Source organism: Benincasa hispida, chromosome 12, assembly GCF_009727055.1.
Source record: "Benincasa hispida cultivar B227 chromosome 12, ASM972705v1, whole genome shotgun sequence".
NCBI lineage: Eukaryota > Viridiplantae > Streptophyta > Magnoliopsida > Cucurbitales > Cucurbitaceae > Benincasa > Benincasa hispida.
The window spans coordinates 63,343,586-63,365,893 of NC_052360.1; the positions used below are offsets into that span (position 1 = coordinate 63,343,586).

Below are 22,308 nucleotides of genomic sequence, written 5' to 3' on the forward strand. Positions count from 1 at the left end.
AATTAAAAAAGATTCATGACATAGTAAAAATATTAGAACAATAGGAAGAAGAAGATGATAATGAAATTCATGGAGAAAAAATAGCTAGAATCAAAAGTTTTGATTTCGCTTTAGTTTCTCATTTTATTATACCATATTTCTACAAGAAATGTAATGAGTTAATTGTTGTTCACTACCCAAAAAAGAAAAAAAAGAAAAGTTTTAAAAATTAAAAGAAAAAAATTGCAATTCATATTTCATTCAAACAAAGATGTGTAGAATTATTGAATAAAAAGGTTTCAAAACAAAAATAGTAATTATAAAAGCATATTATTTAGAGTTTAAAAAACTACATCAAATACCAGACATATAAACTCAACTTTGCTCGGCGCTCCAAAAAGTCTCTAACTTGTTGATTATAGATGTATGTATTGACTAGTTAAAGTATGTTTTGGTTTAAATATTATTTAAAATGGACATGAATTGGAATGATTTTTTCTCTTCTACATGTTCATAAAATTTTGATCGCTCACAACTAAAGCCCAATTTAGTAACCATTTGATTTTTAAAACTTTTGCTTGATTCACAGGTTTTTTATCATAATTTTATCATATTTTCTATATAAACTTTCATTCTTACTCAAATTTTAAAGACAAAAACTAATTTTTAAAAACTACTTTTTTTGTAGATTTTAAAATTTACCTTTCATTTTAAAAACTCTTAAAAACGTAAACAGGAAGAAACGAGTAGATGAAAGTGATGTTTATTGATCAAAATTTTCTCATATTGCCAAAATTCATCATCAATCGTTACAAAGTAACAGCAAAGTATATGATTAAGCCTATTTGATTTCCTAAAATTGATCATTACAATTACAACATGATAAAAAGAATCTAACTCTCATCATCACTACTTAATTCAGATTCATTTTCTTCTTCCCCGTAAAAAACATCATCGACTTCGTCTTCGTCTTCGTCATCGCTGCTCTCACTTCCATCTATTTCGAGACTGTGTTGTATGGTTTGATCAGTTTTGTTGGCCGATGCCCTTTCAATCTGTCAAATATGTAAAGTAATGCAATCCAACATAAGCTTTTCAAGAACCCACATGAAATAAAATTACCTAAACGAAAGTGAAATGACTCACTTGTGCCAACACCAATTGCAAACGACCTGATAATTGAAGAAGGGGTTGAACCGCAGTCTCTTTGGATTTAGTAATCTGGAAGAGGAAATATATATATATATATATAATCAGCTCTCAAATACCTTTCCTCTCTTGTTGTAATGGAAAAAAAATTATCCTTTCAAAAGTGGCAGATCTATACATTGAGATTTCTTAGTATAACTTGAGATTAAGAGATGCCGATTTAGTGATGAACTTTAAATTTCATTCCATGTATTCTTATACAACTTTAAATGTTCAAATTTAATCCCTATACTAGCAGTAAATCTTAAATTAGTCTTTCGAAGTTAAATTAGTTAAATAACAATACTAATTTTTATGCAAGAAAAGAGGCTATATAATTTGTTTCTAAAATCCAATAAAGAGAAGGTTACTGGACTTTTTTTCCTCGGAAAAATAAACGGAAAAATAACATTAAATATTATTTTTAAGATTTATTGGTGTAAATTTGGACAAAGACTGAAATAGAATTGAACTCTAAGGTAAAGAGACCAATAGAGTATTTTGAACCTAACATTAACTGTTAGTAGCTATTTGATCACAAATTTAAAACAGCTTTGAAAACAAAAACTGAACCGTTTTCAAGATAGTTATCCAAACCAAACAACACAACACCTAATTGATCTGACATCCAGGTAAGAGCAAGTTCAGTACTAGAGATATCTCACAATGAATGAAAATAGGACAAGGAGAGGAGGGAAGTAACAATGTCAGTCAGAGACAACAAGACAAATTGCTAACACCAAACAACGAAATGGATAACAAGAACGGAAAAGCACAACGGACTACCTTAAATAAAGAATCTAGTATCTGAGCCGATTGTTCTTGAGACAAGATATGTTGACTGTGATTCAACAATAAACTATATATCCATGGTAGAACATTCTTTCCACTATGCAACCTGAGGCAGGCAAGACAAGTCACTCAGTTAACCAAAGTATAGGGTTTTTCAAAAGAAGTAAAAATGAATCACTTTTCAAGTTGCATTTCCAATGTGTAAACCTATGTTACCTATATTGCCAGATGCTAACCAAGTTTCCGAGTAACTTGCATGCATCGCCTGGTGCTAACGATAAAACTGCTTCTCTTAACTAATCAAGAAAATTGTAATGTGTGTTATGAACAATGAAATTAAATGAAGAAAAAAAGTAAAAGAACAGCCATTTGTGTAATGAAATAATGATTAGTGTGAAATTGAGAGTCATCCCGGACCTTTTTCTGTGACATATTAACTTCGAGATCAATGCCCTTGGATATTGCCAACTTAAGAATGGACTCCGATGTATGATCATCTGTACTGTGGAGTATGCCTAACGATCGAAGTTGGTCCTCCATGCAAACTGATGCAGAGTCCTCAACTCCGCCTTCATCTGGTGCAAAGAGAATTGACAACCGGATCAGATAGAATCGTTTTACGGTAAACTATTGTACACCATCATAAATCATAGATAAGAGAAAAACATTGCATTAGAAACAGTAGTCTCTTTAATGTCTCTGTCAGATGTATATGAATTTAGACCGTGTTTGATTATTCATTCACAGAAAACTCAAGTAAGATCCTTCTGCAAAAGAAAGAGGTGAACGTTTTCACTTTTGGTCAGAGAAAAACAGAAAATGGTTGGGAATGATTTAATGCAAAAGTACACTTTCTTGTAGCTCCCTCATTTCATTTGAGATCTAAGTCAACATTATTGGGGCACCTCATTTCATTGGAGTCATGATCTTCTGTAAATTTCATCTAGCAATTGATTATCCATACATACATTATACATATAACCCTCAAATAACATAGCTCAAATTTGCATCTGTACCTTCTACTTGGCTCCCACTGTCAACCAATTGAGTCATCACATCATTGCGGTCAATGTGCAAATCTTGATATAAGGTACTTTTCTCTTGAGAATCGAAAACCTTCGGGATTGGACGTAAGGCATCTTCAGCATTAGCTCGATCTAATGCAACGACTGCACCAATATAAGAGAAGTGATTAAAGAGCAAAAAGGCATTACAAGATTTGAAAATAATCCATCTTTAAAGCAAATCAACAGTTTAATGTAATGAATCTCTTATAAATTCGTTTCTTGTGCAAGACTTATAAACAAGGTACTGATGAAAAAGGAAAATAATATAGTAAGCAACAGTGTTATCTGATGTCATAACATTTGCTAGCTCTATGGGAAGCCATAAAAGTACAAGGTCTCACCTCCACCCTGTACATCTAAACCCTTCTTAGATTTTCCAATCGACTGACTGGGCAGAAGAATTCCTTCGTTGGAGCTGTTTAAATTTATGTCAGTTCCAGATTGGACTAAGACGTTCTGAAATGAAGGCTTCACTAGCAATCCATGAGCAAGGAACACCTGTCCTGATCCAGACTTAGGAACTCCTTGTAATTTTGCAGCATAAATTGCAGGTGTCACCCGGTTTTTACTCTTTGAGGAAATATCATTATCAGAAATCAATATTTTAGTAGGCTTGGCACTTCGTAACTCTCCAAGATTCTGTCCATACCATAAATAACAAACACCAATTTCTGATATGGCCAAAATGTATAGAGCAGTTTCATCACCTCCATCATTTGAACGTCTGCTGTCCACAAAGATGGCAGGATGCTCCATTGCAAGAACACAACTAGCTGATTGTTTTTTCCCTCCATCTAAACTCCAAACAACAACATACCTTTCACCAACTGCAGATGAAAGGATGTACCTTCCATCTTCGGTAAATACCATACATCGAACGGCTCCCTATTTGTCAGAAAAGAAACTATTATTCCACTAGGACTTGAAACTCATGCACAAACATTAAAAGACCATCAAGAAAGGTAAAGAGCAGAATACTCACAGGATGCCCCGAAAACTTCTGTATCTTTTTGTGATTGGAGCAGTTGAAGATCTTCATTTGTGAAGCTGCAGTTGCTATTATCTTGCCATCTTTACCAGCCAAAAACCAAACCAGACATGTTCTCAGTCAAATATTATCTGATACTTAAAATACTTTTTTCTTTTTCCTTTTTCATAACTGGGGTATCTTCTCCTTGTATTATATTCATAGCCCACCATAACTAAAACCTAGATTCCTAGAAATGGAGTTTTCTTTTATACATATATAATTTCATAGCACACCCAAAGACTAGCTCCTGAAGGCTCAAATCAAAGACCTTATATATCTTTCTAGGTAATTGGAGTTTTCTTTTATACATAAATAATTTTAATGTATAACCAAATTTACATTAAGAAAAATCAAATAGAAAGACATACAAAAAAGGAGCTCACAAGAGTGGGAGGCTAGCTAAAAAGGCCTTTGATAAAATAAAATGAGACCTGATGGGTTTAAAGGAAAAAAAAAAAAAAAAAACCGCCACCGAAGCCCATAAAGAAAGTTAGAAACATGAAATCTAAAAGGGATCAGATTGCACAGAAAACACTTGAGCTCTCTAAAACTTCAATTATTCCTCTCTTCAAAGACCACACAAACAGAACACTCCCTAACTTGCCACAAAAAGCTCTCTCTCTCTAGAAAGGTGAAGCGGAGAAGGAACACATCTATCATATCTTTGCAAGTTGCAACCCCTATGTCTAGCCAAGTAAGACTAAATTCCTCAACAAACCAATTCCAAATTCCTAGGTCACTGGAGTTATGTAAGTCAGTTCTTTGTAAATTTCTGATTTAGCAAAGAAATGAACAAGGTAAGCATGTGAATACCTGGTGAAACTGAAATACAGGATATTGCCTTTGTAGAAGCCTTGAACTTCCTCGACAGGTTTCCCGTCAATGAATCAATTTCGCATAGCATTCCATCAGCACCAGCAGTATAAATCCATGAACCATGTGCAGGAAATGAAATTGATGCAACACCCCTGGCATAAAAGAACAATGACTAAATGCAACACAACTCTAATACCCCTGGATTAGGAGGTCATAGTGGTTCATTCAACTTCATTGTTAAGAAAGAAACTTGCACCTTCCTAAGGAATGTTGTCTTCTAAGAGAAGAGTGAAGGGACTAAACAGGTGGTACTGTAGAAGAGACTTTGATCTTACCCAGGATGACAATCACTAATTTTCCACTTCAATTCACCAGCAGCTACGTCAAGAGCCAAAACATCGCCACTACCAGTTCCCAACAACAACAACGAACATTGACGCTTTCTTTTTCTCTGCATTGGAATAAAAATGCACGTTTAACAATGACAGACTAAAATGCCTGAGAAATAAAACTAAAAGTTTAAATATTCAAGAACTCGTAATAAGAAATTCATTTATATAATCCATAAATGAAAACCTTTTTCTCCAATGACAACCACTTCATGCATTTGTAATCAACTGATAGATGCCCTTTTTCTGGTTTCGTGAGTATGCTTGTTGAATCAGATGTAAAGAAGTCTGCAAACTCGGTCTGTATCTGCCCCTTCAACGTGTCCCAGATCTAACATAAAAATGATTAAAAAAAAATAATCATATTTCGGGATAAAACTGAATGCTAACAAAATTGCAGTAGGCTATCACTGATTCACTATCCAAAAATGAACACGCCATAGATGAAACCTTAATGTCCCATGTTTTGATATGTTTCTTTTATGTCTTTTTTGAAACATAATATAATATTTAGAAGATAGTTCCTACAGTACATAAGCTAGGGCCTCAATTTTACTGGCAAATAAATCATACCTAAGAAACTCACTTTTAGTTTTTAACTAATGTTTAATCAGCGTTCAACCCAAAAGCTTAAGCTGATAAATTGAGATATACTTAAAATCTCATACATATTCTCAACACTCTCCTTTTATGTGTGAGATTGGATGTAAACTATTAAAATCTTAACCTAATAAATTATGGTAGGTTTAATCTCTTATGTAAAAGTTTTGCAAAGTAAACACACAATTACAATTCAAAATACAATATACAGAACACGTCATGGTCTCCACATCCCTGTTTGGCATACAGTGAAGAAAAAGATACCTTGATTCGACCATCTCCAGAGCTAATGGCAAAGAAGTGCAAATCCGGACTAAAAGATGTCAATAGATCTATGATATTTGAGAACCCCATGATTCTGAAACGTAAAAATTAATCATAATAATAATTATTGAATAAAATCTTTTAGAAAATAGAATAACCATATATCATAAATTCATACCTATATCTATACTTCTATACTATCACTATAAGTCTATATGTTACCCTGAACATTTTCCAACTTTTTAAGGTTTGGGGTCCGTAATGGAATGAGTTTGTAATGTAATCCAAAATCCATGTTTGGATTGAACGCTTTAGGCTCGATTTGTAATACCAAATTCATTCTGTTCTACAGCTTTCAACCCAACCCTCTTTCCACCGTTTTCACACTTCACAATCTCACTTCCATTCTGCCCTCAATTCCTCGTTCATTCCAACACTCCTCTAATTCCAAATAATCCTGATTACATTTCAACACTCCAACAGCCCCTAAATCATGTACGTGTATTACGAAGCTTATAGATGGCTCTTATTTCAAGTAAATTCAAAAAATCATTGATGATTGATCAATATGAGAGAGAGAATCCCAGTTTCAAAGAGACTCACTGTCTCTTTTCCAATTACAATCTAATTTTAAATATATATATATAGTAATTCTAGATAAATAAAGAAGAGGGATATGCTGGAAAATTCATGGTGGGTAATGCTTTGGACGATAAACAAGGCAATTTTCAGCAGAGACCAAATAGATGTACAGATGATCAAAGCAAGAAATCAAAAGGCAGTCCGGGAAGTCCCAATTTTCAGCAGCTGAGTTTGTTTTACGTTGCTATTCTACTATTGTTATACAAAACAATAATATTAATCATACTAAAATTAAACAACTCCTTTATTTCATTGGACAGTTCCTAATTTCAGTTTTCAAGTGAGAAGCAAGACATAGATGTAGATTGGGAGAATACCAGTGCCGACAACAAGAGAGTAGAAACTCAATGCAACCCACCAGGAGATATACTGCGGCAGCACGAGCGGAGGACAGACGGCGACGAGGCGGCGACACTGAACTGCTGAAAGGGAAAGAGAAGCCGGCTAAAGAATAAGAAGAAGCTGAAGCACGTGAGAGTGAGAGGAAAATGAAAAGGGTTTTAGCCGTTTAGGTTTACGCTTCCTTCTTTTTTTTCTTTTTCTTTTTTTTTCTCTCTCTCTTCCTTTCTTTTACCGTACGGTGGGGTGGATGTATTGGATTGACAGAGTTTTTTTTCAACAAAAAATAAATTTATTTTTATCTCTTTAATTTTTTTTTTTTTTTTTACATAATTGTATTATTGTTATTATTATTATTTTGCATAGTTGTATTATTTAAGGCTTTTTTATTATAACTGAAATCTTTATGTTAGCATTTTTTTTCTAGGCAAAGCTTATGTTTAGCAATTTAGCATCTTGCTTGAAAGCTTATTTAAAAATTTTCTTCCATTATTCAAAAGATACCTCCTTAAGGACTTCCTTCCCCACAATTTGTATGATTGAGTTACGTTCAAATCAAGAAAAAATAAATGGAAAAATTTTGTAATTTTTATAGCCAGTTTGGATCACGATATTATTATATGGGAATGAATAATAAATATTTGGGATTTAAATATCTAGAATAATAAATATATGTATTTAGATGTGCAGTATAATTGATGTCTAAGATTTAAATGTTTGTATTAAAATTTTAAATAGTGATAAACAGGAAAAAAATCAGGAAAATAACAAATTAAAGCTAATATACAATATTATTGCCTCATTAATTTAATATTAATATATTTATTTAAAATATTAAATAATGATGTTATTGCTATAGAAGAAGAAAGATAATAACTTTTTCTGACCCAGCGAATCTTTTCTCTCTTATGCACAAGTCCATAAAAAATCCCGATAATAAAAACCCACATTTTTTGGGACTCTTTTTTACCTAAAGATAATTAATACCCAGGATTTTGAAAACTAAAATTCATAAAACATATACATGTGATAATTTTCCTCATAAAAATCCATGTAATGTTCCGTGAACCAAACAGGATGTTAAGGATGATTTTTCTGCACTGTTTCTAAAAAAACATGGATAATCAAAACAATATAGAAAGAATAACTTTTCACATTCGTGTCATCAAATCATCCACTTTTCATCATCTTATATTTCTATCCCATTCCAAAAACATAAACCAAATGCCCTAATTCCACTAAGTCAATGCTTGTGAACCCACTAAAAATAGAAACGCTAAGAGGCCGTTTGATTGGAGGAAAAAAAAGGTGGAAATGAGAATGGTTTTACAAAGCTCATGTTTGGTTGGTATGATTTGTTTATTTATTTTGAAAAAAGAAAATCCTAGGTATTTTTTATCCACATAAATGGAAAAATTGCATACCCATTGAGAAGTGTGGGTTTTCATTTATTCTTCCGCTTCCTACCACGATTTTTCTTCCTTCCAACTGTGAAAGCGATCGTATAGCATTTTGTTACTTAGCGATCGTGTAGCATTTGGTAAGCGATCGTGTGGTATTTGGTAAGCGATCGTATAGCATTTTGTTACTCAGCAATCGTATAACGTTTGGTAGGCAGTCGTATAGCATTTGGTAAGCGGTCGTATAGCATTTGGTAGGCGATCGTATAGCATTTTGTTACTCAGCGATCGTCTAGCAAAGCTCAGTGATCGTGTAGCCGAGCTCAGCAATCATGTAGCATTTGGTAAGCGATCGTATAGCGTTTTGTTACTCAGCGATCGTGTAGATAATTTAAGCGATCGTATAGTATTTTGTAAACGATCTTGTAGCGGAGCTCAGCGATCGTGTAGATAATTTACGCGATCGTATTGTTACGAAATCGAAAATTAAATAACACAACAAAAATGAAATGTAGAGATAGAGAAGATCGACACACATATATACGTGGTTCACTAACAGCGTGTTAGCTACGTCCACGGGCAAAGGGATAATAATATTATTAGAATGAATGTTTTCAGAAAATTACATCATAATGGCGCCTCTAAGGTTAGAGAGTTTATATAGCGCACTACTCTAAACTCTAGGGTCATAATCGTAAATAACTACAAATAAATAAATGTGCTGAATACGAATTATTTCGGGCATATGATAGGGACAAGACCCTCAAACTATCTCATACAATGGTATGATATTGTCCATTGTTGGCATAAACCCTAGTGGACTTGTTTTCACACTCTCAAATTTTTTTTAACTCCCATATACTATTCCTTGTTTTCCATGCACAACCAAACATAGTCATCCTTGATTGTCAGTAATTTTATTCCCAGACATATAATTTCTAGACATTCTTAATTTCTGGGCATTGAGAAAACCTCAATCCAAACGGTCCTTTAGAGAAAAGACGAAAGAGAAAAATTTTGTGAGTGGCATTTGCTAATGAAAATATTTAAGTTTAGTTTAATAAATTTAGGGCTGAATCGAAGTAAATGTTTATTATTGATTTTTTTTTTTTTTTTAGAAAATCTTAGTCTGCATTACTCGTCTAACCATGTACTTAACTAAATCGATCGTTTATTTGATTTTTTTTTTTTTAATTTTTATTTAACAATTTATTAGTAGGGAGGTAGGAACCAAACGTACCTAATACAAAATTCGGACTAAAAAGGTAATTTTCTAAAGTAAAATAAAACTCGAAATAATATGCAAATAAATAAAAGAAAGAGAAACCTAAACCCTTGTATCCGTCATAAACCCTTGCGTCTTCATCTAGCATTCACGTGCTCCCCCCTTCTTCTTCCTCTTTCTTCACCCCCTTCTCCTCCTCCTCCCGTCCAGCAGCTCATTGTCGCCGCCGCTTCCTCCTCTCTTCGGTTCAGTGTTTCCACCGTCGTTTTTCTTCCGCTCGTGCCGCCGCAGCTCTCCTCTAGCGTGTATGTACTTATTTTATACTTTCTTCGGTTCAGTTATTTGTATTCTCTCAATCTCCATATTTGTCTTTCTTCTCACAACTTGTTTAGTGAAAGTATGGATGAGTTGTTTTGATTTTGATTTTTTTAATTTACAATAGCCGGAAAAAGAAAAACTTGCGGTAATTTGGGACTTTTCGAACTACCGTGTGTTACCGTCTTCCTCTTGATTTGTTGCATATTTCTGTCAATTGAGGCTTTGATTATCTGTTTATCTCTTTGGTCTCTGCTGAAAATTGCATTGTTGATGTGACCATGAAGCTTTCAGCACACCCCTTCTTTATTTATCAGAGAATCAGTCGAAGTAATATATCTCGCTATCCAGTTCTCTTTTAATCTATATTTGTAATAGTTGGGAATTAGAAAAATGTAGTATTGATTACAATAATTGCAATTTACGGAATTAATATTACAAATATTGGAATTCCCAACGTAAATCTGGACTAATTCAACTCGCATTCACAGCCGGAAAACCCTTTTGTTCCTCTCCTAACCAAATTTCTTCTTATCAGAAAAGTAGCCTCAGCCTTAAAATCAGACTTCAAGTCTTCCAATGGCGCCTAAGAGCCAACAGAACAGTAAACCCAAAAAGAGAAAGCAAATTTCAGGCAACAAAGGTTCCTCTCATGGCTCCAATTCGAAGAAACCGAAGTTTGTCAATAATAAGCCCTCAAAGTCCCCCAACCTGGGGACTGTTGGTAAACCCTTCAAACCGCCCAGAGAGAAAGAAAATCGGCATTTCAAATCAAAGGTTGAAAAAACTGAAGCTCAAAAGGATAATTTGGTGCCAACTACAAATCGAGATCGTCGAGTTCAAGCTAAGGTTTGTTCCTTTTCTATAGTTTCGCTTTCACTCTATTGAATGCATTTTATTTTATGTTGGTTGATTTTTAAAGTTTGTTTCAATCGTTTGTTCAGCTTGACGAATTGCTATTGCATTTAACAATTCTTTCGAAAGAAATTGCTCAAGTATTCTTTCTTCATTCCATCAGGAACTTGCAGAGGCTAGGAAGAAGAAAAGGAAACGGCATTATGATTTGGAACATGTAAACTTCGCAACTTTGATTAGTTATTTTTTCTCCATTGATTCATGAAGCCTTTAGTTGGTGCCGAGGATAAACAAAAACAGCTAAAATGTGATTAAGCTATATTTTCCTCCCGCTCACAACTGCACATTAATGTGATTGGTGTTTTGAGACAGGAGTGTAAGCGGTTGAAACCGAAAGTTAGGATGAGGAGAACGGAAATTAAACTGAGTGATCCAGGGGTGGGGGACTGAGAGTGAGGGACTGAGGGAAGGCTGAGAGGAGTGGGCAACCAAAACTATCACTGACTACTGACTTTGGTTTCCATCAAATTTATGGGTTTAAATTTGCGCCTCTTTTTTTTTTTTTTTTTTTTTTTCCCTTTTTCCTTTTTAATTTATAATTCAGTTACACAGTCATGTTTTCATTAGATCATTTATTGGAACATTATCAACTTAACTGCAGATTTTGAGGATCCAAAGATGGGTAGGCTAAGTTTTCTTTTAATCCTTCCTACCCCTAACTATCCAATGTGTGCAGGAGCTTGCACATCTATGGGAGGAAATGAGAAAGCGTGATATCACTAAAGAAGATAGATCCAAGTATGACTATCATAACCGAGTTACTTTACTCTGCCTTCTCTCATATGATCGATATTACTTTTCTTAAATATTTTCCTGATTGAATTTCAGATTGATAAGTAAAGCATTAGAAAACATGAAGGGGAAGATCCCTGAAATTGCAGGTTCCCACGTATCATCTCGTGTGCTTCAGGTGAGTTTTCCGTGCAATAGCTCTACTGTTCTTCACAAATTTATATATTTTTTTGTTCACTTTTAATTGTGTCTGGTCTTCTGCTGTAGACTTGTGTCAAGCACTGCACAGATGCCGAGAGAGAAACAGTGTTCGAGGAACTTAAGCCTCATTTTCTCACTCTTGCGTGCAACACTTATGCAGTTCATCTGGTGAAGAAAATGTTAGATAATGGTATGTATGTTCTTATCTTATCACCTTCGTTTCTTACTACTTGATTTCTTCTAAGCAAGGTACTTTGTGATGTGATATTATTATATACATATAGGATCAATGATTTTCTGCATGTTGTGTTTATAGCCTCGAAAAAGCAGCTGGCAGTGTTTATCTCCTCTTTACGTGGCCATGTAGCTTCTCTTCTTCGTCACATGGTTGGATCTTTAGGTACTTTTAAGTTTCCCTGGTGCTGCTCATCCAATAACTTCAATTTTTAAGAATTACTGCATGACTTGTCACATAAACGACCTTGCTTGAACAGGATCTGTTTCTGTTATATAGGTTGTACCACTTGTGTCCTTGAGTTCTAAGGAGACTTATCACATAAACAACTCTAATTAATTCTTGGAATTGTAAAATCCTGCACTCATCCCATCCTTCTTTTGGATTAATGTTCCACCAAGTTTTACAAACTGCTTCTGTCTTATTTTTTTTATTTTCTCCTTCCTTTTTTTTCTCTTTATGAACTAGCAGATGGAGAGCTTTTAATTTGTTCTTATTCATATAATTAGTTCTATCGTCCGTTTTGTTTTTGTTTGTGAAAATATTTTTCTATAAATGATGCAACTCGAGCATTTATTTGAATATTACCTATGTCATTGTTAATGTTGTATTTTTTTTATTTTTTATCTTTCTTTGCAGTTGTTGAACATGCATACCATTTAGCAAATGCAGCGCAGAAACAAACTCTTCTACAGGAACTTTATTCATTGGAACTTCAGCTTTTTAAGGATCTGGTCTCAGTGAAAGAAAGCAGGTTAAAGTACTTGGCAAATTTGGTTATTTTGTATTTTTCTCTGGCTAGCTCTCATTGGAATTATGTTAACGTGCAGGTTAGTAGATATAATTTCAAAATTGGACATTCAGAAAGCTTCAGTCTCACGACATATGACATCGGTTATCCAGCCAATTTTGGAAAAAGGGATAGTTGACCACTCTATCATACATAGGGTGTTAGTGGAATACTTTACCATAGCTGATAAGGTGTTCTAAGATTTTCGATGTTCGATACTATTATTAAGAACCAATCAGAAATTCCTTTAGGAGTTATAATTTCTTTCTAAAGATCTCTCTTTTTTCCTTAAATCAATTTGTTGGAAGACATCTGCCGCAGATGTAATCCAACAGTTGTCCAGTTCACTTCTTGTTAGAATGATTCACACTAGAGATGGATCGAGGATTGGTATACTTTGCATAAAGCATGGCAGTGCTAAGGTTTGCCTTTAATCTGTTTCTTGTATCTTATAATCAAAACGAAAAAACTACCTAATTTGTATAACATATCTAACACTGAACAAGTTTGTCGTCGTCTTGGGTTTATTACCTCAGGAAAGAAAGAAAAGCATCAAGGGAATGAAAGGCCATATGAAGAAGATAGCACATGAGCAATACGCAAGTATGGTAAGCATTACTTTTTAAACCATGCCTACTAAACCCTGTTATATGAACTTCTAGAGAGTAGAAAACATAATCTTCTCTGTTTAAGACTGCAACTTCACTGATTTCTCTATATCAGCTGATATCAAGCAGACATCAGTTTAATTACTGAAAAAAACAAAAACAAAAAACAAAAAACAAAAAAAAGAACAAAAATGCAAAAAAGCAAAAAAGCAAAAAGCAAAAAAAACAAAAATGCAAAAATGCAAAAATGCAAAAAAGTAAAAACAAACAAACAAACACTATGCCAACTTCTTAATGTGTGGTTGACAAAATTGAACTGAATCAACTAAATCTATCTAATAAACTGGACCGACAGTTTCTTTCCCCTTTATAAATTTTAAAAAATTAAAAAATTAACAAATTTATTTTTAACTGAATAAACCAACTTGGTTGATTATGTTTCATTGATTTCTTTTCTTATTTATATATTTAAAATTCCGCATACACTCTTGATCTTATGTTATATGAGTCATATGACTCATATCAAGTGTATAGGTATTATCTTCAAGTTTGTGTATTTTAGCATGAACCATTAGTTTGTGTATATTAGCAAATTTATTTTTAACTGAACAAACCAACTTGGTTGATTATGTTTTGTTGATTTCTTTTCTTATTTATATATTTAAAATTCCACATACGCTCCTGATCCTATGTTATATGAGTCATATGACTCATATCAAGTGTATAGGTATTATCTTCAAGTTTGTGTATTTTAGCATGAACCATTAGCATAAAGTTGGTTCAAATCACATGGAATTGTGCTACTTTTTCTGTTATTACTTTGGAACATTGAGGTGCTTGATGCTTTTTTCTTTTTTTTAATCTGGTTGTGAATCCACCAGCGTGAGGGTATTGCCTCCCAATCACATGTACCAAGTTGTGGACTATTTTTGTACCATTAATTTTCCTTTACCAATGAAACAAGTGCTCTCATGTGATTCCTCTTCTGCTCTTTCAGGTTCTCGTGTGCATTATCTCAGTTGTTGATGATACAAAGCTTATTAGGAAGGTTAGTTCTTAATTCTCTCTTCAAAACTATTGTTCTACATGTTTATTTATTCTCTGATACATATCATAAGTTAGATTTCATGTATTTCAGGTTATCATTAATGAGCTTGAAAAAGATTTGAAGGAGCTCATTTTGGATAAGGTTTCTATTCTTCTTTTCATACACTTTCCATATCAAAGTCACCGTTTCTCCATAATATAGTCCTTTTCTTCCCGCTGATTATTCTTTTTATTCTACAATTTCATTTTCAGAATGGAAGGCGTGTATTACTGCAACTGTTGCATCCAAATTGTTCGCGCTACTTCAGTCCCGACGATCTTTCTTCTTTAAATTTATCAATACCTTCTCTTTGCAACAAGGTAATTTAACAGTTGTCGGTAATTCCATTTTGCACAGCTAATTCTTACTTTTGATGCAAACCACCAACATTATAACTAGACTCTACCTTCTTCTCAGAGTGAGTCGGGAGTTGACAGAGCTGAAGAGAAGGTGGAGTGTGACACGAGCAAAATAAAAGGTGAGGTTGATGGAAGCAAGGTTTCTGCTGAGGGCTCTGAAGTTGTGGAGGGTGGTAAAAAAGATCCTCTTATCAGAAGGCATGAGTTGTTGGTGGATAGCGGGCTCGCTGAGGTTTGTGTTTGCACATTGTGTCATATTGATATATTTCTTTGTGTATGAAACATGATGCATTAAAAATGGAACGAAAAGAGGAACACCCCAACAGCCGGGATAGAGAAAGCCCTCTGAGAGAAACCTATAGACAAAAAAAGACACATACTTCTGTTTTGTCTTTCAACCACCATCGATGAAGAAGCCTATTATCAATCTTTCCTAGATGAGCAGAGGATACATTGATAGTTTACTGGAATCTGTTTCTGCTGTGTGGTCAACCATTCACTTGTTACCATTGCTTTAATCATGCTGCATAAATTTAGTTGTATAATCACATTAGTAACCTGTCGTCCATATTGACTTGGAGTGCTTTACATTTTACAGAAGCTTGTAGACATATGCATCAACGATGCTGGGGAAATATTAAGGTCAAATTTTGGCCGAGAAGTGATGTACGAGGTATATTATACTAAAACAACTCAATGTCTAGTATTCTTCTTCCATCTGTCTAGTTGGTTGTATGGATTTACTTCATCTGCCTGCATTCAGGTTGCTACTGGGGGTGCTGATGGCATTCTTCAACCGAAATTGGGTGAAAAGTTGAGTGCTTTGTATGAAGTTATTGCTTCACTTGCAGCAGAGCCTAAATCTGAAGACGCAGCCTCAGAAGATGAGCATGTCTTTGAAAATTTCCACTCTAGTAGGACCATAAGAAAGCTAATCTTGGACTGCCCTGCTTTTGCCCTCACTTTGTGGAACAAAGCACTTGAAGGGAAATCCAAAATGTGGGCCCGAGGTCACAGGTTCGTTATAAATTATTTTTCCATTTTTTGGTATTTTGAACCTCGATGTTAGTTCTATACATTTAATTCCAACCATATCAAAAGTGTTACCAAGCCCTTCTAGATCTGAGTATGTTTGGAATAACTTTATAAGTGCTTTTAAAAGTCACGTTTCAAACAGGCCATCATATTTTCCAAAACCAAAGTTGAAACCATTTCTTGAAAACCAAACAAACTAAAACCAACAAATATTCCAACCAGAAAACTGAACCAACCAACAAATGATATTCTAAACCAACTCGACGGTTTTGGTTTGTACACTTAGACCAGTATCTTGTGATTAAATTTGTTATCTAATGACATCGTAACTCGTTCTTTTTCGGTGAAATTATAGCTGTAAGATAGTTCAAGCTTTCCTGGAATCCTCGGACTCCAAAGTACGTGAGATTGCAAGAGTAGAGTTGCAGTCCTTGATAGACGAAGGTGTACTCAAAATCCCAGACACGAAGCAGTCTGCCAACAAAAGTTAAATCCCAATTTTGTTTGATGAAAGGAACTCAAATCTCCATAAACGTCCACATACCAGAGGTACTGTTAAACTACAGCATATCCATTGAATTGTTGTCTCCGGAAATGGGTCCGACTTCTGAGGTAGAATTGTACCATGCAAGTAGACCCTGTTCTCCAAAAAACGATTATACATTTCAAACTCTTAACCAGCTTAAAAGTTTTGTCATTTGCTTTGAAGTTCCATACTTTTTTTTTTTTTTTTTTAAAGTTATAGATTCATGTTCAATTCTATGAAATATCGTTTCCTTCTCCATATCAATTAGAGAGTTTAGCCGGTCGCTGAAACCGATGCTGATCAATATCGATTTAAGAAAAATTTAAACCAATGCTGAAATTGGTTTTTTGAAAACCGAATTGACAAATCAATGAAACCAACTATCAAAATGTCTAAAATACAATCAAATGGATAAAAATGGTCAAAATTTATAAAAAAAAATTAACCAAACTGTTTTTTTGGTTGAGTAAGTGGGATGAGGATATAAACTTTTCACCCTTTGATCTTGAGCACATCTTATCCAATTTAGTTATTGAGCACATGTCTTATCCAATTTAGTTATGTTCATGTCAACACTAATTTTTTATTTTATAAATTATAGAATTGAATGAATCAATCTGGAAGCTGGATTTAAATCAATAAAACCAATGAAATTTTAAATGGAGTGGATTTTTTAGTTGAGTTTAAGTAAATGGTTTGTTGTCAAACACGAATATGGTTCAATTTATATAAAGTTTGTTCAGACTTTGAAGTTAATAGGTTTGATCTCAGTCGGCAGGCCTAAAAATGTTGAATGGATAAAATAATTTTTTTTCTTTTAACAAGAATGGATAAAATAATAATAGGCATGGTCACATAATCTCATATAATTAAAGATAAATACGAATGGCCAACCAATGGCTGAGGGCAGTATTTAAACGGGGGCAATTTTTAGATAATGCTATCACAACGAAAACGAAACTGCCTGTAAAGTTTTCTGGCGTGTCCGGTCGGCGGTCGTATCCTCAGATGAGAACCTTCTACCCTATTAAAAATTAATGCCCAATTTAATATTAATATTAACTTTATTAAAATCAAAACCATCTAAAGATTCTAAACAACATTATTATTATTATTATTATTATTATTATTATTATCTAATAAGAAATTTTTAGAGCTTATGAGTTATGAATCTGACCTTTAAACATACAAACTAGAGCTTTCAAACTTGTCCCCTCTACTATTTCAGTAGGTATCAATGGGCCTATGGCTAAAGTTTTATTATTATTCTTTGTTTTGTTTTGTTTTCATAATTTGATTGGAGCCTTTTTATTTCTTTTGTTCATCAAATGTATAGACATTATGTGAAATAGTTGCAGGCTAAAATTTGTGATGATATAATTATGTGTTTAAAGGAGCTTGATGAATGGTTCAAAGTGCCTCTCTAATTTAAATAAAAAGATATATTTATACCACTTGGGTGATAGTTTTATTGGAACCACAATATATATAAAAATAATAATAAAAATAAAAAAATCTCTCTTTTATTTCAAGTTCAACTTATAAAACGGAGGAGTCACATCTATAATCAATGATACTTTAATTAATTGAATCATTTCAAATTGGTCCCAAAATGACTAATTTAAAATAATGATACGTCGGTAATATGTCGATATGTTTGAGATATGAATTGGTTGCCTTAATTCTCAACTTTGAAAATACTCTTCCCATCTAAACGATGTAGATATTCTTGAATGTCAAGTTGATGGACAAGCACATTTAGCAATCAAATAATAAAAGTAAAGCAATAACATTTGCAATTATTTATTTTTATTCCCGCTCATAGTATAAAGTCTAAACATTTTTTCATGCACTGTATATTTCATATATGTCATAGTTTTTTAACTATTTCATTCTTTAATTTTGGACCAGTTTATCCTTTTTATCATTATTTGGTTTATATTTTTCTTCATTTTAGGAGATTTAGTTTATTTTTTCTATATTCCTTGTTGAAAATCCATCACCTCTCTCTTAACATCTCAACTAGCATATATCATAATTTTTGTATATTTACAAATATATTAAAAAATGTAAATACACATTACATATATTGTTCGGTATATAAGACAATATATAATACAAATTATCTTGTTCATGTATTTATCAAATATATTTCTATTTATTTTTAAAAAAATCGAATGTATATCAAATATATTGTGTTGTATATATTACATATCGTTTTCTCCTTTAAAGTTCCATCTCAATTTTTGAGAGTATTTGTTTTTGCTTTAGACATATAATTTCATTAAATTCAACTCTAAATTAGTTAATTTTTACATTTGACTCAAAAAGGAAAGCAATGTCCAAGATAAGAAGACGAATCTACCAAAATTCACTAATTTTTTCCCCTAAATTTAAATGTAAAGACGTTTTAATTTTATATCAAAAATCTGTTTTAATTCATTAAATAAATATCACAAAATATATTTTCCTAACATTTATTTACAAGGTCAAATTCGTAACAGTAAAGATCGCAATACATCGTGACCAGAAAAATAATGATTTTATTATTATTTTTTAATTTGATTTTAAAACATCGATATGGAGTAGCATTTTTTGAAGTGGAACTACCAAGGTTTCAAAGTGGGCCCACCTCCCCAAGCTTCCAATCCAATTTTGTTTTTATTTTTATTTTTATTTATTTTTGTTTAAGAGCTCCGATCCAAATATGGACAGCTATTGATATTTGTCATTATCTCCTGCCCTTCTTCAATTTCATCCATCCATTTTACACTACAACACTTTTATTATTATAATATAATGGCCACTCCACTTGCGGCTTCAATACCTTAATCTATTTCGGTGATATTTCGAGTTTTTTCTAATTATTATAAAACATTCTATTACTTATGAAAAGTTAAGACCCTTATTTGTTCTGTGTTTTTTTCTTTTACAGCATTTCCACTTATATGTAGCCAAAAAGTAAATATTGTTTCTTTTTCTCTCAGTTGAAAAAAACAAATGTCAATTATCTTTGAATTATTCGTTCATCTTGATAATTACACGTTAAAATAAAAAGATTAATTTGACGTAATGTGTAAGAATGAGAATACTATAAGTGATTGAGATCATTGCTATCATATATTGAATCTTAAATTGGTTGTTCGCAAAGAAATCTTAAAATAAATTATTAAAATAATTTGTATAATCAAAATTTACACATTAGTTTGTCAGTTAATTTAAATTAACATGTTGTGAATAGTGCCACATATGTATTTTTGTTTTTACCCATCAACCACAATTTTTGTAGTTTTTTAATTAAAAGAGAAGCTATAAAATGGTCATTTAAAGAATTTTTTAATACTAGTTTGAACTATGTCGTTATATATATTTTATAACATTGAAAATGAAATGTAAATGTGTTAATTAAAATAAGATTCTTATAACTGAATTATTTATATATATATATATGAGTTTTTAAAAAATTTCATATTACTAAAAAAAATTGAATTAATGTTTTTTAAAACATTTTTTAAGTTTTGGAATTCAATTTTTTATCTATTAATTTATGAACAAACTAATCATATTTAAATGAACGAACAAACTAATAATATCTACATTTATAATAAGAAAATTTTAAAATAAAATCTAATAATTTTGATTAGAAATAAAAATCTATTTCTAATATATTTATAACAACTAATTAACTAATACACTATAAAAAACAAATCTATAAAAATTAGAGAGAGTGGTTTAACAGTTTTTTTTTTTAAAAAAAAAAAAGAAAAAAAAAAAAGAGGAGACATCCGATGCAAACTAAATATTTAAGTAAACTATTTATAGAGGAGATTTAAAATTTAAATCATAATTTGATTTTACAAAAATATTTTAGATAGATGGATTTTTTTTAGGATTTTCTCGATGTTGATATTAGGTAAAGATAAAATGTGATTTTTTGTATAAAAAAGTTCACGTGTTAATGTGAAGTAGAACTATTTTTGTAGTTTTCAAAATTCGGCTTCGTTTTTTAAAACATGAGTAGAAAGTAGATTCACATAGCAAGAAATTTAAAGGCGGTAGAGGTGTTTGTAGGCTTTGTTTTCAAAAACTAAAACAAAAAACTCAAATGTTTACCGAGGCCTAAGGGATTCAATAAAACTAATGTGTCTGATCGAATATTTAGAAACTGTATTATAATTTAAATAATTGTTTGAAAATTGTTTGATACTGTATTTTTTTTATAAATCATAAAAGTAGTTACCCACTAATATAATATTGACAACAAACTATTATTAATTAATTAATTTATATGATTTATGCTAAACGAATTTATATGATTATTATCTTGTAATATTATATAATTTATAATACATTACATAATATATAATACATTTTAAAAAAAAAATTGAATTTATAACATTATAGTATTTTGAAATGTTTTTATTTCTATTTATTATAAATTTGCATTTCAAAATTAAAAAAATTTAAAATATGGCTACAATCAGAACATAAAAAACAAAACAAAAAAAATTACACACGATTTGGATCACAAAATTCGAAAATCAGATGTCAGATGGTCTCCCAAACACAAATTTGTTGAAATTTTGAAAACATTAAATAGAATATGGAATCTCAACATTAAATAGAATATGGAATCTCTACTAAAGAGGAGGGGGTGTTTGGTTCACAACTCATGTTGAGTTGAGTTGGTTTGTATGGTCCACCAACTTTAAATGTTGGTGGAGTTGAGTTGGTATATTTTATAAACCCACTCCAACTTACCCCAATTCTTCCTTTATTTCCATGTTTTCAATAGCTCTACCCATCAGTCACTGTCACACTCCAAGAACTAACTTCGGGCTCCGACAACCACCTTTGATGACGACTCCAAGCTTTGACAACCATTTCCGATGACAACTCCATCAACTAACTCTAGGCTCCGATAACCACTTCTTATGACAATTCCAACGACAAAATCCAAACTCTGACAACCACCCTTAGTGACCCAACTCTGACGACCGCCTTCACGCTACTAACTCCGACAACAACTCCGATCAAAATCACCTTCGATAATCACCTTTGAGTGAGCAATTCAAACGACCAACTCGAGGCTTCAACAACCACCTTTGACGAAAAACTCCGACAACCAACTCTAATACCATCTTCATGCGACTAACTTCGGACTTGACAATCACATCCAACTGCAATCTCCAGTAAAAGTTATCTTTGATGATTAACTTCGACGACCACTTTCGCCCAACCAACTTCGGGATTCAAAAACCACCTCCAATGACAAACTTCAACAATTAACTCCAGTACACATTCATGTAACAAACTTCAAGCTTTGACAACCACTTTCGACTACAAACTCCAACAAAAACTATCTTCGATAGTCAATTTTGACAACCACTTTCGACCACTATAAGACTAATGACGGTTAAAGTATGTTGTAGGATTGTTGATTATATATATAAAAAATATTATTTTGTCTACATTAAGTGTAATATTTATACATAATAAAATCACATATCAAATGAGGGTTAAAGAATATTTAGACGAAATGTATATATGTAGTTAAAAAGTATGTAACATATAACAAAAAAAAACCATGAAATGAAAATAAAATTTCTGGAACATTTTCCAGCTAGAATTAGTAAAAAATATAGATTTGTTATTTGACGATTCTCTAAATTTAGAAGAAATGAAAGTGAAACTATTAGAAGAAATGTGGTAACATTCCATTTACTGAGGGGGATTTAATTAAAAAAATTAATGACATAGTAAAAATATAGCAA

At 32.3% G+C, this 22,308-nt stretch overlaps 2 protein-coding genes across 4 annotated transcripts; one reads left to right on the forward strand and one right to left on the reverse strand.

The window, feature by feature from the left end:
- Positions 1–726: 726 nt before the first annotated feature.
- On the reverse strand, positions 727–7,287 carry LOC120068510 (WD repeat-containing protein 43). 2 transcript variants are annotated; one of them, XM_039020306.1, is made up of 13 exons: positions 7,085–7,287; positions 6,126–6,219; positions 5,449–5,592; positions 5,208–5,323; positions 4,870–5,024; positions 4,009–4,097; positions 3,368–3,911; positions 2,976–3,128; positions 2,377–2,534; positions 2,176–2,255; positions 1,954–2,065; positions 1,126–1,200; positions 727–1,034 (listed from the first exon to the last, which is right to left on the reverse strand). In XM_039020306.1, the coding sequence occupies exons 2-13, from the start codon at positions 6,213–6,215 to the stop codon at positions 873–875; spliced, it is 1,878 nt and encodes a 625-aa protein (XP_038876234.1). In that variant the 5' UTR covers positions 6,216–6,219; positions 7,085–7,287; the 3' UTR covers positions 727–872. The 2 variants fall into 2 exon arrangements, with proteins under 2 accessions (XP_038876234.1, XP_038876235.1); XM_039020307.1 differs by having other exon boundaries at positions 7,126–7,281.
- A 2,545-nt stretch (positions 7,288–9,832) lies between these two features.
- Positions 9,833–16,720, forward strand: LOC120068539 (pumilio homolog 24). 2 transcript variants are annotated; one of them, XM_039020353.1, is made up of 18 exons: positions 9,833–10,036; positions 10,585–10,895; positions 11,065–11,118; positions 11,638–11,699; positions 11,790–11,871; positions 11,961–12,084; positions 12,211–12,294; positions 12,769–12,883; positions 12,960–13,110; positions 13,228–13,341; positions 13,456–13,527; positions 14,525–14,575; positions 14,666–14,716; positions 14,827–14,934; positions 15,032–15,205; positions 15,572–15,646; positions 15,737–15,990; positions 16,364–16,720. In XM_039020353.1, exons 2-18 carry the CDS (start codon positions 10,626–10,628, stop codon positions 16,497–16,499), a joined length of 1,977 nt encoding a protein of 658 aa, XP_038876281.1. In that variant the 5' UTR covers positions 9,833–10,036; positions 10,585–10,625; the 3' UTR covers positions 16,500–16,720. The 2 variants fall into 2 exon arrangements, with proteins under 2 accessions (XP_038876281.1, XP_038876282.1); XM_039020354.1 differs by lacking the exon at positions 9,833–10,036 and having other exon boundaries at positions 10,841–10,895; positions 11,563–11,699.
- Positions 16,721–22,308: the final 5,588 nt, after the last annotated feature.

Coding starts and splice junctions, on each gene's coding strand:
- LOC120068510 (XM_039020306.1), bottom strand. CDS start 6,215: ATGGGGTTCTCAAATATCATAGATCTATTGACATCTTTTAGTCCGGAT. Junction 2,535..2,975: donor CAGTGGGAGCCAAGTAGAAG/GTACAGATGCAA, acceptor TCTTTGCACCAG/ATGAAGGCGGAGTTGAGGAC. Junction 2,256..2,376: donor TTAATATGTCACAGAAAAAG/GTCCGGGATGAC, acceptor TTTCTTGATTAG/TTAAGAGAAGCAGTTTTATC.
- LOC120068539 (XM_039020353.1), top strand. CDS start 10,626: ATGGCGCCTAAGAGCCAACAGAACAGTAAACCCAAAAAGAGAAAGCAA. Junction 10,896..11,064: donor ATCGTCGAGTTCAAGCTAAG/GTTTGTTCCTTT, acceptor TCATTCCATCAG/GAACTTGCAGAGGCTAGGAA. Junction 14,576..14,665: donor ATACAAAGCTTATTAGGAAG/GTTAGTTCTTAA, acceptor CATGTATTTCAG/GTTATCATTAATGAGCTTGA.